Source organism: Talpa occidentalis, unplaced genomic scaffold (genome assembly GCF_014898055.3).
Source record: "Talpa occidentalis isolate TD23 unplaced genomic scaffold, MPIMG_talOcc4v2.1 talOcc4.2, whole genome shotgun sequence".
NCBI classification, from domain to species: Eukaryota; Metazoa; Chordata; class Mammalia; order Eulipotyphla; family Talpidae; genus Talpa; species Talpa occidentalis.
In genome coordinates, this window is record NW_023602073.1 from 59572079 (window position 1) to 59590112 (window position 18034).

The following is an 18034-nucleotide window of genomic DNA, read 5'->3' on the forward strand; positions in this document are numbered from 1 at the left end:
CTTCGCTTGGAGCAAGTGAACTTTCCCTCACACTTTTTCAAAGATGCCTTTGTTGGCTGTGAGACACTGATGGGAGTACCATGACTAAAATAAACTAGATACTGCTGACCAGCAAAAGCATTTCCATCATTTGTCCCCTGGGTACTGCTCCTGGCAGAAGCTGTCTATATGTCACTACTCCTAAACCCCTGAATAGGCTGCAGATGACCACATCGTCAAAGGCAGTGGCTCAGGGAATCAACAGGAGCCTGTCAGTGGCTAGGCTGAAGTGAATATTTAAGCAGCCCTGTCCTTGGGCAATATAGAGTCCCATTCAACTTTCTCTCCCAGTAATCTAATGCCAGGTAATCTTTTTTGGAGTGAGCCATTTAGGAGGGACAGAGATTGTGGCAGTTGCTGCAGGGTCATATGACTAGAGTTGAGAAAAGCCTCTGGGGGTTCCATGGGTGGCCACTCAAGCAGTAGTCATGTGGAAAGATGAAGCAGTATGTAGGGTGTCAGCAGGGATATGAAGATGCCCTGTCTCACCAAGTATTGTGCAAAATGGATAGATAAACTTGGAGAGGAGAGAGTAGCAGATATGGGGGGCAACCATTGCATTACGGTGGCTAGAGTTGCACACTCAAGGATTGTCTTTCTGCCTAGGCATTGGAGGCTGGTGGCATGGTTTGATCTTTTTTTTTTTTTTTTTTTTCACTTTTTCTCTTTTTTTCAATTGACCCTATAAACTGGCATACATTTTGAGAAGCATCTATAAATCTTGAAGACATTGTTAAACATTTTTGGTTTTTAATCATTTACCTTTTGCTTTAATAGGACTGTGTTTGGGTAACCTATTCTGACTGGAGCAGATTAATGAAGGCCAATCTCCTTTACTTTTTATTTCAATTGTTGTGATTAAAAAACACATAAAATTCACCATCTCAATTATTTTTAAGTGTACAGTTCAGTAGTGTTAAATATATTCACAAAAGATCTCCAGTCCTTTTTCATTTTGCAAAATTGAAATCTGTACCCATTAAACAATTCCCTTTTGTCCTTTGTCCAATCCCTAACCTTTTTCTTTTATATGAGCTTGGCTCTTTGCATTTTGCTGGGATCTCAGGGAGGGATTACTCCAGCAATAGCAATGGGCATTCTTTGAACAGAAACCCTGGCCAAATTGTCCACCAGCTGGAGGAAGAAGATCCATGAGTTTAGGACAGAAAGGTGGGTTTTGTGAGTAAATCCTTTGTCAGCAGAGAAAAAGAGATTATTGTGACTGTCAGAGTTGTACTAACTTTTCTCCTGTCACTAGATGGGACCCTGTTCAGTGGTCATTACAGTGGCCAAGTGAATCCAGGCAAAGTATTCATGCATATGTACTCCCTGGGTCTTGTGGGACTCACCACATTTTTCCATTTCATATTTTGTAGTTGGCCTATGACTAGTCAGTATTTTGCTTCTTTTCTGCCTTCCTCTTCTCTTGGATTCCCATATGAGTTTCAAAATTTTCTGGATCATCTCCTTGGAAAAACAGACTTGGTTTTATATCATGGCAGTGATAGAACAAGAAAATGACATTGATCTAGTAGTTAGGCCTACTTTCTAGTGCTAGTTTCATCCAGAATGAGCTGTAGAACCATGCCAAAGTAATATAAAATAATTTAAAACATACACGTCTGCATCTTTATAATTCACACGGTAGAAATCAATAAAAACATTTCAAGAAATCCCAAGGAAGATGAACTAGGGACGCTCTTTTCAGTCCTCATTTTGCTTTCTCACCCCAGTCCTTCTGTTCTCATTTTAGGGTTTCTCAGTGGAGGGGCAGGAGAACTTGCAAGAAATTCTCAGCAAGCAGCTGCTCCTTTGTCAATTCCTCATGGCGCTGTCTGTTGTCCGGACAGGTGATACTTCCTCAGTTGTTTCCCCACTCCAGGACCCACTAGAGGTCTTACCGGACAAGCGTATGTACAGGCTTCATTTGGAAGTAAAAAAAAAAAAATCTGTTTACATTAGGTATCAGGTGGCTAAATGAAGAATTTAGGGCAAAAATGCTATAGAATTCCCAGAGTCCCCTCAAAAGCTGAGTCTCCCAATTATACTACCTCTGACTTCATGGACCCACATTTTAGGGTCTTTGAATTGTGTCATGTTTACTCCCTAAGACTAATGGAACCTCCTCTTGGAATAGAAACCACTGACTACTGTTGGTGTTTTCTCTCTGCAGGAGGCCACTTCATCTGTAAAACCTTTGACCTTTTCACACCATTCAGTGTGGGGCTCATCTACCTGCTGTACTGCTGTTTTGAACGTGTATGTCTTTTTAAGCCAATTACCAGCCGTCCTGCCAACTCCGAGAGGTGAGGCCTTCTTCTGTTTTTATTAGACTAGTTGGCTGAATGTCAGAACCGCAGATCTTAGTGCATCTCTCTGGCATTGCCTCTCAAGCTACTTTAAAAAAACTTGACTTTAGATAAGTGATTGGAGTCAGTAGGAGTCACGATTTGAATCTTACTGGTTCTCTAGTGTGCCTGTCAGCCTCCACCTCTTTCATAAGCCTTATTCACGCTTATGTGGGGTATCCTTGACTAGGTCCAGGAGGGGGAAGGTGACCAATAGAAAGGCTACTTGGAGGCACATGGACTGTGAAAGTGCAAGGGAAAACCAGCCAGAGGCACTCGGCAGCCCAGGTGGGATACATGGCCATGTATGATGCAAGGAGATGCAGCCAATTAGAATTGCTAGGTGGCTCATTAAAAACAAAAAGTTCTGGACCCTGTCCTGAAGAGTGATTCATTAGATCTGTAATTTAACACCTCAGGTGATGATGAGACAGCCAGCCTGGGACAAGGCAATTGGGAAACACTACCATAGAGAATAGAAATATAGCCCAACATAAAAAAGGAAGGATTTGAGGTGGACTTTGCTACACAGAGTCTTTGCTGTTCTTTGTACAAAGACTTAAGGCTGAATGGAGAAGCTGTTTAGTTTCAAGACTCAACAAGAGTTTGGGGGAAAGGTATGTGTGGGGAGGAAGCTTTTGCCTCGTGGAATGACAGAGTGTCTCCCGCCAGGTATGTGGTGTGCAAGGGCCTGAAGGTGGGCATAGATGATGTGCGGGATTACCTCTTCTCAGTGAACATTAAACTCAACCAGCTACGGAACACTGATTCTGATGTCAACCTTGTGGTCCCCTTGGAGGTGATCAAGAGAGACCATGAGTTTACTGACTACATGATACGATCCAATGAGAGGTAAACAAATTTTTGCTGATACTGCTGGGTATCAAGGAAGAGTGATGAATGAAGGACTGAATGATTGGCTCTTATTATCACTTTGTCAGTCCTGACAAATTGACAATTGGGATTGGTTTGCTATTTCCAGGGTTCTCTGCGATTTGGGGTACCTTGAAGACACTTGTCCTGTTCCCATCCCAGGGGTGGATGGGAGGATGGGGTAGATATACCTAACTGACATAGCCCTGCCCACATGAACCTGAGTATGTTAGTGAAACCTGACAGAGGGCAGCCTCATCCTATGTCTGTAAAAGCAGGAGTAATTTCCCTTTAATTGCTTTTGTTTATGAAAAGCCATTATAGTTGTTGCCTTTGGAGGCAGGAGATGGTTGGAAAGCAAGTATACAACATGCTTTAGAAGTTTCTGGTAGTAAAACTTATGCTAGTTCATTAGTATCCCAGATGGATGATTTAAATGTTGGTTTGTTTTTTTCCTCCAACTTCTTTGTTTTTTCCTCTCCCCATTATTGGTACTAATGTTAAGTTGTGACTGTTGACTCATTTTCCTAGGTGGGCAGGCCTTAGAGAAAGGTTTTTTGAGGTAGATTGAGAGTTATATAGTGGCAGTGAATCAATGAAAGTGCTTCCTGAGGGGGCCCAACAGTCTGGAAAGGTCATTTCTAAGTGTGCCATCCTGTCTTCCAGAGAAGGTGGCTCTGGACAGTCATGGAAAGAAAGTCTTTATCCTCTTCTTTCCCATCATCTCAAGGTATTTTAATTCCCCTTAGTACTGCCACATAAGTTCTGTCATCTTGATAGAAATGCTAGGCACTAAGATGGAGTTGATACTAAGCTTCAGCACATTTTAATGAAGAAACAAGCCTGGGGATCCGCCCAGAATCAGCAAAGCCAGAGCTTTGTAACAGAGGATTTCTTTTCATTAAGCCTTACTGCCATCTAACAAAGTGTTTAAGTAACACTATAATCAATTGCTTTTTCTTTCTTGTTCTTAAAAATTAAGGTATAATTCCATTGGTGAAATGCAGCTTGTATGTGTACACTTCAGTTAGTTTTGACAAATACATATATCCATGTAGCCTACATCCCTATTAATGTTAAAAAAGAAATTTCTGTCACCTCAGAAATTTCTTTGTGTCCCAACCCAGTCAACCCTGGATTGGGAGTTGTAGGAGTTTATAAATGCTGAAGTGACCATTTTTCTGATGCTTATCATTACAGGTTAGTTTTGCTTATTTGTAATCATGAATACACTTTCGTATCGAGCTTTTTTTCCCTCTCACCATAATGATTTTGAGATTCATTTTTGTTGTGTTGCTTCCTTCTTTATTGTTGAATTAAAATACCCATTGTGTGGCTATACCGTAATTTATTCTCCTGTTGATATACACTTGTGGTATTTTCAGTTTGGGGCTATTATGAAGAAAACTGCTGCAAACATTCTTGTTCAGGGCTTTTGGTGGACCAGTGTATTGTTCATTAGTTTGGGCAAATACCCTGTGGTGAAAATTCTAGGTCAGAGGTAGATATGTGTTTAACTTTTTTTTTTTAAAGATTTTATTTATTTATTTATACAAGCACTGGGTACAGTCAGAAGGGCGGGAGGGCGAGAGAATTCACCAGAGCCAGAGCAGGGAGCAGAACAGGCAGAAGGACCGAAGTACACTGCTGAGGGGAGCAGCGGGCGGCAGGAGAGGTCTGCGTGCCATGTGGGACCCTCGCCTGGTGGCTGGGGATCGAACCGGCGCTGCAGAGGCTGCGGGCAGCTTTGCAGCCCAGCGCTCAACCGCTGCGCCACCAGGGGAGGCCCCGATGTGTGTTTAACTTTTCTAGAATGTCACATAGTTTTCTAAAGTGGTTGTGCCAATTTTTACTCCCTCTAGCAAAGTGTGAGTGTTCTGATTGCTGTGCATCTTTGTCAGCATTTGGCTTTGTCAGTTTTTGTTGTTGTTTTTCATTTTATCCAGTCTAGTCAGGTGTAGTGTTGTATTATTGTGCATTCAGTGTGCATTTCTGTGGTGATTAATGATGCTGGATGCCTTTTCATTTGTTTATTGGCTATTGTAGGCTTTTATGAAGTCTCTCTTCAAGTCTCTCAATCATTTAAAAAATTTGATTTGTCTTTTAAGTTGTAGGAGTTTATAAATGCTGAATGCAAGTCCTATATCAAGTATTTGTTATGTGAATATTTTATCTAGTCTGTGACTTGCCTATTCATTTTCTTACTAGTGCATTTTTGATAAGCATAAGTTAAAAAAGTTTGAGTCTTTTTTTTTTTATTGTGGTAAATACACATAATGTAAAATTCACCATTTTGACCCCTTTTAAATATATAATTCAGTGGTAGTAAGTACATGAATATTGTGCCACCCCTGCGACTGTACATTTCCAGAATTTTTTAATCATCTAAAACAGAAACACTTTTTTTTTTCTTTTTAAAGATTTATTTATTTATTTATATAAGCCCTGGGTACAGACAGAAGCACGGGAGGGTGAGAGAATTCACCAGAGCCAGAGCGGGGAGCAGAACAGGCAGACAGACGGAGGACACTGATGAGGGGAGCAGTGGGCATGACAGGAGAGGTCTGTGCGCCATGTGGGACCCTCACTGGCAGCTGGCGATTGAACCGGCGCTGCAGAGGCTGCGGGCAGCTTTGCAGCTCAGCGCTCAACCCCTGCGCCACTGGGGAAACCCTGTTTTTTTTTTTTAAGATTTATTTATTTTATGCATACAGGAACTGGGGTAGAGGCCAGAGATACAAGGGGTGAGAGGATTCACCAGAGACAGAGCGGGGAACAGAACAGGCAGATTGAGTGAAATACACTGTTGAGGGGAGCAGCGACGAGACAGGAGAGGTCTGCTGTGCCATGTGGTTTGCTCCCTGGCTGGCTGGGGATTGAACTCGTGCTGTAGAGGCTGTGGATAGCTTCATAGTGCGGTGCTTAACCCCTTGTGCCACCAGGGAGGCCCTAAAGCAGAAACACTGTTAAACACCATTAAATAATAATTCCCTATCCCCTCATCTCTAACCCGTGGTAGACTATTATACTTCGTTTTTCTATGAGCAGAGTAAAATTTGCCTATTCTAGCTACCACATGTAAGTGGAATCATAAAAAGTTATTTTTTTGTGTCTGATTTATTTCACTTAGCATAATGTTTTCAAGTTGTGGAAGGGACAGATTTCATGTGTTAGAATTTCATTGTTTTTTAAGGCTACATGTTCTGTGTACCTACTACATTTTGTTACCCATTTATCTGTTGGTTGCCCTTTGGGTACCACATTTTAGCTATGAACATTGGTTTGCAAGTCTCTGTTTTAGTTTCTGATTTCAGTTCTTTTGGGTATATATCCAGAAGTAGAATTGATGGGCCTTATAGTAATTCTGCTTAACTTTTTGAGGAATTGCTATACTATTTTGCATAGTAGTGGCACCATTTTACATTCCTTTCAGCAGTGTACCAGGATTTCACTTTTCCAACATCTTCACCTACACTTGTTACTGTCCTTTTTTCCCCCTTTTATAATAGCTGTTTTCTTAAGTGAGAAGTAGTACCTATTTGCATGACCTTACTGATTAGTGACGTTGAGCATATTTTTATGTGCTTAATTGATCATTTGTATATTTGGAGAATTGTCAATGCCAAGTCTTGCCTATTTTTTTTTTAAAGATTTATTTATTTATGCATGCAGGAACTGGGGTGCAGGCCAGAGGTGCAGGGGGTGAGCAGGATTCACCAGAAACAGTGGGGAACAGAACAGGCAGACTGACTGAAATGCACTGCTGAGGGGAGCAGCGGGTGAGACTGGAGAGGTCTGCTGCGCCATGTGGGTAGATCCCTGGCTGGGGATCAGACTCGTGCAGCAGTGGCTGTAGATAGCTTCATATTGCTGTGTCTTAACCCTCTTGCACCACCAGGGAGGCCTTTGCCTATTTTTGAATTTTGAATTGTGTTGTTTGTGTGTTGTTGAGTTTTAGGAGTTTTTAAAATCCTGAATAAATAATCCCTTACTAGATATATGAATTGAAAATATTTTCTTCCATTCTGTAGTTGTTTTCTAGCTTGATTGATTATATCATTTGATGCACAAAAGTTTTTAATTTTGATGAAGTCTGGTTTGTCTGTTTTATTGCTTATGCTTTTTGCTATCATATACAAGAAATCATTGCTAAATTGAATGTCATGAAGCTTTTCCCTATGCTTTCTTCTAAGAGTTTTATAGTTTTTTTTTTTTTAAGGATTTATTTATTTATTTATTTATACAAAAACCGGGGTATAGGCCAGATGTGTGGGAGGGTGAGAGGATTCACCAGAGACAGAGTGGGGAACAGAACAGGCAGACTGACAAAATACACTGCTGAGGGGAGCAGCGGGCGTGACAGAAGAGGTCTGCTGTGCCATGTGGGTTTCTCCCTGGCCCGCTGGGATCGAACTCACGTTGCCGAGGCTGTGGACAGCTTCACAGTGGTGCTCAACCACCTGTGCCATGAGGGAGGCCCAAGAGTTTTATAGTTTTAAGAGTTTTATAGTTTTAAGAGTTTTATAGTTTCAAGAGTTTTATAGTTTCAAGAATTTTATAGTTTTAAGAGTTTTGTAGTCTTAGCTCTTAGATCCATTTGGGGTTAATTTTGATAAGTGGCATAAAGTCATTCTTTTCTATGTGGATATATATAGTTTTTCCAACATCCTTTGTTGAAAAGACTATCCTTTATCCTTGATCAAACAACCAAAGTAGAGAACTATGTGTTTATTTGAAAATGCATTTATTTTCATTTCATTTTTGAATTACATTTACATTAGGTATAGAATATGAGGTCCACGTTGATTTTCTTTCAGCACTTTTTTTTTTTAAGATTTATTTATTTACGCATAGAAGGACGGGGGTATAGGCCAGAGGTTCTGGGGGTGAGAGGATTCACCAGAGACAGAGTGGGGAACAGAATAGGCAGACTGACTGAAGGGAGCAGAGGGTGAGATAGGAGAGATCTGCTGTGCCTTGTGGGTAGCTCCCCGGCCGGCCGGGCATTGAACTCCTGCTGCAGAGGTTGCGGATAGTTTCACAGTCCTGTGCTTAACCCCTTGCGCCACCAGGAAGGCCCTCTTTTAGTGCTTTAAAGTTATTGTTCTATTGTTCTCTGCCTTACTTGTTTCTGATAAATCAGCAGTTATTTCTAGCATTGTTTCCTTGTTGTCATGTATCTTTCTTTCTCTGCTTTCAAGATTTTCTCTTTATCTTTTGTTTTTAGGATATTGACCATGATGTGTTTATGTTTGGTTTTCTTTGTGTTGATTCTGCTTAGGTTTCTCTGACCTTAGATGTGTGAAATGATTTTATTCAACAGTTTGGGAAAATTCTTGGGTATTATTTTGTCAATATTTTTGTCTTATTGTTTCCTTTGCTTCTGGGACTCCAATTATATTTATGTTTTAAGCTGTTTGTTATTATGTCACAGAATTCACATGCCCTGTCATTTGTTTTTCCGTTTATATGGGTTTCTGGTGATATGTCTGTCCTAGAGTTCTCTGATTCTTTCCTCTACTGTGTTCAATCTGCTGATGATTCCATCAAAATAATTCATTTCTAGAACTTTATTTGCCTTTTGAAGTATAGTTTATCTCTGATGATATTCTCCATTTCAGTATGCATGTTACATATCTTTTGCATTAGAACTTTTAATTATTTTAAGGGCCCTGTCTGATAATTCCAGCATTATTAACATCTTTGGTACAAAGTGAACTGTTCCTCTATTGGACTATTTTCCTTCTTGCCAATATTCTTGTTTTATCATGTGATCATACTTTTCTAATTAAATGGCAGGCATTACGTGTATATAAAAGAACTAAAGTAGAAATTGTGACTGTTGATGAAGGTGGATTGAATCAGTTTGGTCTAGATGAACAGTCTGAGCTTGTTGTTAGAATAAGTTTACTACTGCTTTCAAAATTTTAAGGATGGGATTGGACCCTTCCTTTGTAGGACTTGGGATATGACTAGAGAGTTAGACTCAGTTCTGTTTACCCTCAGCCTTCAGCACACTTCATGTAAATTGTACCTCAGTGTGGTTGGAGTGTTTTCCTCAACTCCTGCTCTTTCCCCAAACATAGATGGCTACTTCTGTAGCTAAACTTTGTTCTGATGTCTTTCAACTGTTGTTTTGATAATATGTCTGAGATCAAATCTTTTCCCCCCCTTCTAGCCACTGTAGTCTGCAGATCAAAGCTCTGGCCAAAATTCATGCCTTTGTTCAAGACACGTGAGTGTTGTTCACTTTACAAAATTCACTATTTCAAGGAAAGACCTTTTTGTTTTGCTCCTCCCCCTGAGCTCTTTGTTCATTTCATTTCAACAAACATTTAAAAGTACCTATTCTTCTATCTCATACTCTGCTTAAACATATGCCCCAAACCTGATTCTCAAAGACTTTATGCTGTCTTTAGGTAGGTAAGAGTAACTAGGACAAGGATACAGAAAAAATTATTAACAGTGCATTGGGGGTGTAGAGTAGCATAGCTTGAGTAGAGTACATAATGATCAAGGGACAGAGGGTAAAGAATGGTCAAGAGAAGGAAAGTGGGACTGGTCAAGGAAAATCTCTGGTGGGGAGGGTAGGTGAGTATAAGCTAATTCAGTTTTCTGGGGCATATTGACATCCACCAGGATGGACTTAGTATGACCTATGTCAGCAGAGGAAAAGTCAGAATGTGTCAGTGGGTAATTGGAAGAGGGTGGTCAGGAGGGTAATCTCTCCCCTTCCTGTTGTTACATGAAGGGGAGGTCATCCCATTTTTTTGTACATCTGAGCTCCTACCTTCAAGAGGCAGAGCCATGTGATGTTATGAGCACATTGGGCTATGTAGCATGACTTTGTAGTCACATGCATTCACCATTCAGGCTTCCTCTCTATGGGGTTCTGAGGGACACATTGAAAATGTACTCCTTGTGCCACTTGGAGGTTTTAATTACTTGATGTTTTTATTTTCCCAGGACCCTGAGTGAGCCTCGGCAGGCAGAGATCCGGAAAGAATGCCTCCGACTTTGGGGGGTGAGCATCTCCCCAGCTAATTGTTGTTCCAGGATGGGGAAGTTATAGTGAAGAATGGGATGGACTCCCAACCCTGTCATCTTAAGGTCTCCCCTGATCTGATAATGCCTGCTCACTCTCACAGCATTCCAGAGCTGGACATCTCCACCTTGTTGAGGCTCAGCCCAACTGAGCCTCATCTCAGTTGTTTCCTTGGCCCTTTCATTGCCAGTTTGACCCTGCAGCTGGGTCAGAAAGGACAGGGATAAGTAAACAGACCTCATTTTGCAGGTGGTGTCCCTGTATATCAACACTGACCATAGAGACCCCCCCCAAAAAACAGAGTAGCCTTTGGAGTGTGCTACCACAGCACACTCTTGAGATGTGTGGTGCTCATCATTCAGGGCATTGCTGAATTATCAATCTCCATCCCTCATCTTCCTAAATCCCTTTGTTATGTACCATTTCTTCCTTTCCAGTCTTAGCCTGTCTCCTTACCTGTATCTATTCACACAAAGCCTTGGGCCTCCCTGGTGGCACAGGGGTTAAATCTCAGCACTGTCAGGCTATCGCCAGCCACTGTGACATGAGTTCGATACCTGGCCAGGGAGCCGACCACATGGTGCAGAAGACCTCTCCTGTCTCGCCCGCTGCTCCCCTGAGCAGTGTATTTCAGTAGATCCGCTTGTTCTGTTCCCCACTCTGTCTCTTGTGAATCCTCTTACCCCCCACACCTCTGGCCTGTACTCCAGTTCTTGTATGCATAAATAAATAAATCTTTTTTTGGGGAAAAAAAAAGCTTTGTGGAAGGGCATTTTAAAATTCAAATGGGCATTTAAAATTCTTTGTTGTCATTTCAGATACCAGACCAGGCTCGAGTTGCTCCTTCTTCCTCAGACCCGAAATCTAAGTTCTTTGAGCTAATTCAGGTAAGTTTGGGATTGGTGGACATAAAATGTTAGGAAGGTCTAACTCTAGGTGTGGAAGGTATCACTGAGACCACCAGAAGCAAGCCTGGCCTGTGGAGGGCTTGTTCAGGTCCCACCCAGGCTCTGAGGCTGCCTCAGGCAAGACCTTTGGCATAGGGTGGTGTTCCCCGAGAGACCATCAGGCTACGTGGAGGTTTTGTCTTGAGATGTGTTGTGTTCATCGCTCCTACGATGCAAAGGGCGGTGCTGGCAATCACCCCCTGGCCAGATCAGAGTCTGAGAGTTATGCCCGTGGGGGAGACATGAAGTGTGGGATGATCTTAGGCAGGGAGCTGGGCAGAGGCCTGAGGGGCTGCCAAGAGAGCCCTCTGGTGGACTGGCCTGACCTCTACTCCCTGTTCTGTTTCTGAGAGATAGTCCGCTGAATTCTTTTTCCCTTTTATTTTTTGCCATCTGACTTTTCCCTAGGCTTTGTTTTAACTGGTACAGATCATGGTTTTGTGGCAGCAGGGTTTCACAACGACCTCAAAAGAGCAGCATATGTACATTTTTCTGAATAGGAGGAAGATCAGTTAATGTTCTCAAACCAACTACTAGCAAGTCCTTGCCTTCAGTTTTATTGAAGGGAGTAGCTTTTGTATTCTGGTGGCATTTCCTTATAACGCTGGTAAATCAATCTATACTCAGATACTTGGTGTACTTGCCTTTGCCAGCCTCTCCTTATAGGTCCTAAAGGAACACTGCAAGCAAATGGAAATAGATCTCATTTAGTGCATGCTTAGGTAGGAGGTGGAGGGAGTTGAGGGGGAGGGTGTTTTAGAGAGCAAATGCTTGCTGTCCCTTGCCTCTCCCAGTTGCCCCAACCCCCATACAGGCACCCATACTGAGCGCCTGTCCCTTCCCCCAACCCAGCCTTGTTTTCTCGTACCTGGGGCTGCAGGGCACTGAGATCGACATCTTCAGCTATAAGCCCACACTGCTCACTTCCAAAACCCTGGAGAAGATCCGCCCAGTGCTCGACTATCGTTGCATGGTGTCTGGCAGCGAGCAGAAATTCCTTATCGGGCTGGGGGTAAGTCTGCAACTCACTTCCTCCCCAGCTGGGGATGGTGGAACCTTGTTGTCTGTGGGAATCAGGACAGCTGCCTGCCACACTTGGTGTATGTTCTCTGGCACCAAGGACCTAGGACTTTGACCTCAGGGAAGGTAGTTCTTGAAACTTCATTTCCTTTTTTCTCTGAGTTAGCTAAGTCTCTCTCTCTGTTCTTCCCACCCCCACTATCTTTTCACTTTTATTCATGTATTTGCTTATTCATCTCTGTACATTGCTAAAAGGAATCCTGCCTCTTACGATATCGAGCTTTCTAGGCTAGCAGCATGGTCAGCAAGCTAATCTGGCTACCCATACTCAAGTCTCTTTGCAAAACCCCACCACCCCTTGTCATCCTCTGTCTTGCAAAGAAACCACCTGTCCTCATCCCGGAGTCTTAAATTTGAGATGAAGGAAGTTTGGCAGTTTGCACTTAATTGAGTAAAGTCATTGCACTTTTTTTTACCCTCACTTGTTTTTCATATGATTGTATTCCTCTTTTCTCACTTTGTTTGTGTTCTCGCACACTTTTTTTTTCTTCTCTTTTCACTTTCTCCTTCCTTGCTTTCTAGACCCCTCACCAACCCACCTTAGCCATACATCAAGCAGGGTCTTTCTTGAGGGTCACTAATCACAGACTTAGGTCTGTTTGCTGGGTGTGTTTGCTGCCAACAGCACTGAGCCACTCTCTACTTCTCTTCAGATAGGCAGTGGACGACAACTGTGTCTTTAGCATTGAAAGTATAGCAGACTGATCTCTCCTACACATTTTCTTCTGATATTTCTCAGCCCCATGAGCTTGTAACCACCAACTAAAAGCCTTTTTGAGAACTGAGTCTCTCTCCTCTCCCTGTCTCCACGCTTGCCTGACCTGACCCTTTTTCTCTGCCCATAGAAGTCCCAGATCTACACATGGGATGGCCGCCAGTCAGACCGCTGGGTCAAGCTGGACCTGAAGACAGAGCTACCCCGGGACACTCTGCTCTCTGTGGAGATTGTGCATGAGCTGAAAGGGGAGGTCAGAGGTGGTTCTGCTCACACATTCTGGCCCTCCCAGCTTGGGGACTGGGGTACTGCTGGACCTGGCCTTTCCCCCAAGTTTACTGGGTTACAATGTATGTGTACTTGGCAGAGTGCAGGGTCAGGAAAGGCATTGTAATTACTCCTTTTTCCTGAGCAGTTGTTCTGAGTCATTCAGGTGGGAGGACCACAGACTCTAGGAGTATAAGGAGAGACCTTGATCATCTCTGTGCATTGAGCACCCTGGTGGCCTAGTTTTTGACCAGGCATCCCTTGGGAAAGAAGCACCTTGTTACTGCCCATGAGCTCGGGTATCACAGCCACACAGATGACATTTAGACAGCCAGTGGAACAATTGGCAAAGAGTGTGAAGCCAGGCCCTGGCTGGAGCACCAAGGCAGTACCACCTTGGGTTTGGGGTTCAAGAGGGGTTATTACCCAGAAGCTCAGATCTCTAGCTGCAGAGAAGTTGAGCCCAACCTGTCTGGTGCTGGGAATCAGCTGGGAGGGAGGCAAGAGAAATGCCCTGTGTTTAGAGCTGCTTCCCTTCCCCTGGCTATAGGTAGACTGAAGGCTGGCATACCCACAGTGGGCAGAGTGGGCCTGAGGCAGATGCCTGGCATGGTGAGCAGTGTCCTTGTCCTTCTAGGGGAAGGCCCAGCGGAAGATTAGTGCAATCCACATCCTGGATGTCCTTGTGCTGAATGGCAGCGACGTGCGGGAGCAGCACTTTAACCAGCGGTCTGACCTGGGCCCTTTTCGGGGTTGGGGGATACAAGCAGGGTAGCTCTATGGCATCATCCTCCAAGGCTTCACCCCTTATTTAGCACTTTTCTGCTTAAGGACAGCCTTAAGAGTTTCCTTTTCCTATCCACTGGCTGGTTCCAAGGGCAGGGTTAGAAATTGGTGTTGCCATTTCCGAGTTTGCTAGGGCTTGGGCCTTGGTTGTCACAGATACCTGCATGCTCCATTTTGCCACAGTTGTTCAGCTCAGAGGTGATGTTTGCTTAAGGTTTATGGGGAGATGAAGGTATCTTCTCCTCTGAAGAATATGTCTTGTGCAGCCCCATTTTAGTCAACTCTCTGGAACTCACAGCTTCCACAAAGATACTTTTGTTTGTGAATGGGGGCCTAATCATTTGCTAAGGGAGGTGGGGGAGGCACATCTCACACTGCTATGGTTCTGCCAGCACTCCTAAGTGATCTCCTCTGAAGAGGTGTGCTGTGGCAACTGTGGTAATGTGGCAGCCACATACGATAAGGTGATAGTTGAAGTTCAGGTAGAGGTGACTGAACATAGCTGATGGCACACTACAGGAAAATAACCAAGATGTAGTGAAATTGGAGATCAGCATCCAGAGTGAGGGGGAGAGGCTTCATAAAGACATCTGTGGAGAGGGGCATGTGGGCTTCCTGGGGAATGTGAGTGCTGTTCTCAGGGCAGTCTTGTTGCCAGTTCACAAGTGCTCTCTTACAATACAAATGACCTGGGGACAGGGGTGCTGGTGGAGTCACCCTTGCTAGTCTCTGATTGCCTCTCTGCATTTCAGGATTCAGCTGGCTGAGAAATTTGTGAAAGCTCTCTCGAAGCCCAGTCGGCCTGACATGAATCCCATCAGGTAAGCTCATGGTCTCTCTCACTCTTCTGAATCCCCCTTCTCCATTATGTCTCTGGCTAGTGCCTGCTTTCCTGTCCCGTGGGGATGGGAGGGATGGAGGAACACCCTTGATGAATGACTTGTTTGGGGGTGCTAGGTAGGTTGCTCCTTCACCCCAGAGTATCTCTCCATCCCACCGACACTGGGGTGAACCCCCACAGGAAAGATTCATCTTAGGGGTTAAGGCGTCCTCATTTAAGATGCACATGCTTCTGAGAGTGCTAACAGACCTTGTGAATCATGAATTCACACTCGAGTATCATTAGCATATCACCTGGCCTTTTTATTTTTTTTTTTCAAGTAAGAAAAAAGTGCTGTGGAAATGGGAGTTTTTTGCTTTTTTTTTTTTATCTTCAACCAAACTACCTGTGCCCATACTCCATCTGCTTCCCTTCCCCAGGGAATAGGGTTTTTGAACATGAAAAAGAAAAGGTGGTTTTTGAGGGAGTGGCATCCTGGTACTTTGGAAGAAGGCCAGGGTTTGTTGCCATGTTAGGTACTGTGAACATTCTAGGTCCTTGAGGGAAGAGAACTGGGTGAGAGCAGAGTTGGGACAGAGAGATGGAAAACAAACTTATGTGGTGCTCTGTTGTCTGATGTTACTGCATTTTGGGTTTCATTTGACTAGAGACTGGGGTGTCTATACTTTTATCAAAATCATTTTTATTAATGTAAATCTACTCAAATCCAGTAGTGAGAATGTACATTATTGATGTTTTTTGAGAGCTGAAAAGCAATTTCTTCCTGGACTTAAAATGTCCTGTCAGGTTTTAAGGGGCAACTTTCAGGGGCCCTGCCTGTGATCAGGTTGCTGGGTCTCCAGGGACCTTACCCAGTAGCAATTCCAAAGGCATGTTCAAAGGTCTCCTTAGGTGGAAGACTGGGCATCAGACATAAGCCCTGCATCCTGGACAGCAGTTCCTCTGCCCCCTGGTAATAGGTATCAGGACTATTTGGAAGTAACTCTGTTACAGAAAGGCCTAAAATCCATGTAGATAAACATGGGCAAGAGTTGGGCCGTTGGTATTTTGGCCTCTGATGAGAAGACCTAGGGAATGCTGGCAGAGACATCCTGTCTGCCATGCCTTCCTGGTCTCTCCTTCCCATCTACCACAGTTGCACTCTGCAGTCACCCCGGGACAGGCCCAGGGGGCCCTTGGCAGCTGTGAAACCCAGCATTTCTCTGTGTGGGACAGATTGAGGGTCATTCTTGGTGGGCTGAGTGGTACAGAGGCCTGAGGTAGAGGGGGTGAGGACGGGCACAGCCTCCTGCCTCCCAGCTGCTGCCCTGACAGGAATGCTCCACCAGGAAGCCCTGGCCCTCTGTCTATCCATCTGCTCCACAGGGTGAAGGAGGTATACAGGCTGGAGGAGATGGAGAAGATTTTTGTCAGGTGAGCGACTCAACCAGGGTAGCTGGTTGGATTTAAGAGAGTTGGGGTGGTGGGTGTGCAGTGTCCAGGTTTGTTCTGGTTTTTTGTTGTTGTTGTTTATTTTTTTGAGATGCAGGGGTGGTGAATCAGCTCAGGCTGGCTGCCTTTATTCCACCTTGCCTCTGCTGCCGCCAAGAGCCCCCCGGCTGAGAGCTGATTCAGCACCCTGTCAGGAGGGGAGCAGGGCGGGAGTGTGTCAAGCAGAAATACGGGCTCATTGATGCTGTAATAGTTACGATTGTCCCTGCGAGGGGCAGAGTAGCAAGCTGCTTGAAACACCATAAATCCCAGCTCCCAGTGCTGACAGAGATTGAGCCTGGAGGGGTGGAGGGGGCATCGCCACTTCATTGTATTCTTAGCGGTGTGCAGGTCTCATCCTGCTTGTGCACCCGCTGTGGCCAAGGGAGATGGGCTGGGTCTCAGTGCTCTTGTTAACTCTTCAGTGGCCACAGTGATGCCATGGGTGGTAGACTGAAGCCCGGTGGCACCGAGGTATCAGATTTTACCCTTACTCATTACCCTGAAGCCACTCCTCACTCCCCCTCCTCCCCCCCCCGCCCTGCTTCCTGCCCCCCAAACACCAACAGCATTGAAGGGGCAGCTCTTACTCCCTGCTTCCATTGCTTGGCTGGGAGTTCAGAGATAGTTCTAAACCTAGTACTGCACTAAGCTCCTGGAACACTCACCTAAGTCTCTGCCTTGGTTTTCTTATGTTGAGTCAAGATAAGATACTGTGGTTGATGTGATTTTGATTTAAGCCAGAGTAACTTTCTCATCATATACACTCATGTGTTCTGTTTGTACATCTACTGGGGAACTCAGGTTAGAAATGAAGATCATCAAGGGCTCCAGCGGCACACCGAAGCTCAGCTACACAGGGCGGGACGACCGGCACTTTGTGCCCACTGGCCTCTACATCGTCAGGACCGTGAATGGTGGGTGATGAATGAGTGTTCCTTCTCCCCCTGCCCATAGCCAGGGCAGCTGACCAGAGTCAGAGCTAGGGCCTCCCTACTAAGGTGGGCAGCAGCCAGGCTGGCATCATTCTCTGAGGTATATGCTATATATTCACATGACTGTCCCCATGGCTGGAAAAAGGCCATTTCAGGGGACAGCAGCAGATTTAGAAAGTCAGACTTGGCTTCTGTCCATTTGCATCCCCTGTAGCACCCCTTTTCTTTTAGTGTGCGATAGCTGACAGTCCTGCACCCTCTGCCAGGGGCCCAGAGGTGTTCTGAACTGGAGTGTGGTGGCTGAGAAATGATCATCTCATTTGTCCTCCTGGAGCCCTTTTGGCTGAGGAAGGCTGCACACTCCAGGCTGTTCTGTGCCTGTGCTTTGTGGGAGAGAATGAAAGAATGCCAGTGGAGAAGGGCAAGCCTCTACACTGACCTGACCTGGGTATTTTGTGTCCTTTCTGGACTTCTTCCCCTCTCCTGTCAGAGCCATGGACTATGGGATTCAGCAGACGCTCCAAGAGGAAGTTCTTCTACAATAAGAAAACCAAGACCTCTACCTTTGACCTCCCTGCAGACTCCATTGCCCCATTTCAGTAAGTAGCTATCACCCTCCAGGCCTGCTTCCCAGCAGTCCCAGCTACTCCATGCCGCCAGCCAGCCGTCTTGGGGCACGCCCTGGTTG

The 18034-nt window shown here is 44.6% G+C and overlaps 1 protein-coding gene across 3 annotated transcripts in view; it reads left to right on the forward strand.

The window, feature by feature from the left end:
* CMTR1 (cap methyltransferase 1) overlaps positions 1–18034 on the forward strand; it is a 110597-nt gene that overhangs the window by 87903 nt on the left and 4660 nt on the right. For 2 of the 3 annotated variants that reach the window (XM_037519620.2, XM_037519621.2), the window contains 13 exons: positions 1793–1889; positions 2213–2345; positions 3060–3239; positions 9439–9495; positions 10227–10284; positions 11124–11192; positions 12133–12264; positions 13178–13300; positions 13952–14043; positions 14853–14921; positions 16307–16354; positions 17216–17328; positions 17837–17945. In XM_037519620.2, coding sequence (XP_037375517.1) covers positions 1793–1889; positions 2213–2345; positions 3060–3239; positions 9439–9495; positions 10227–10284; positions 11124–11192; positions 12133–12264; positions 13178–13300; positions 13952–14043; positions 14853–14921; positions 16307–16354; positions 17216–17328; positions 17837–17945 — 1280 coding nt within the window. Of the gene's footprint in view, positions 1–1792; positions 1890–2212; positions 2346–3059; positions 3240–9438; positions 9496–10226; positions 10285–11123; positions 11193–12104; positions 12265–13177; positions 13301–13951; positions 14044–14852; positions 14922–16306; positions 16355–17215; positions 17329–17836; positions 17946–18034 lie in introns of those variants that run through there. The other variant, XM_054698755.1, reaches the window with a different exon arrangement.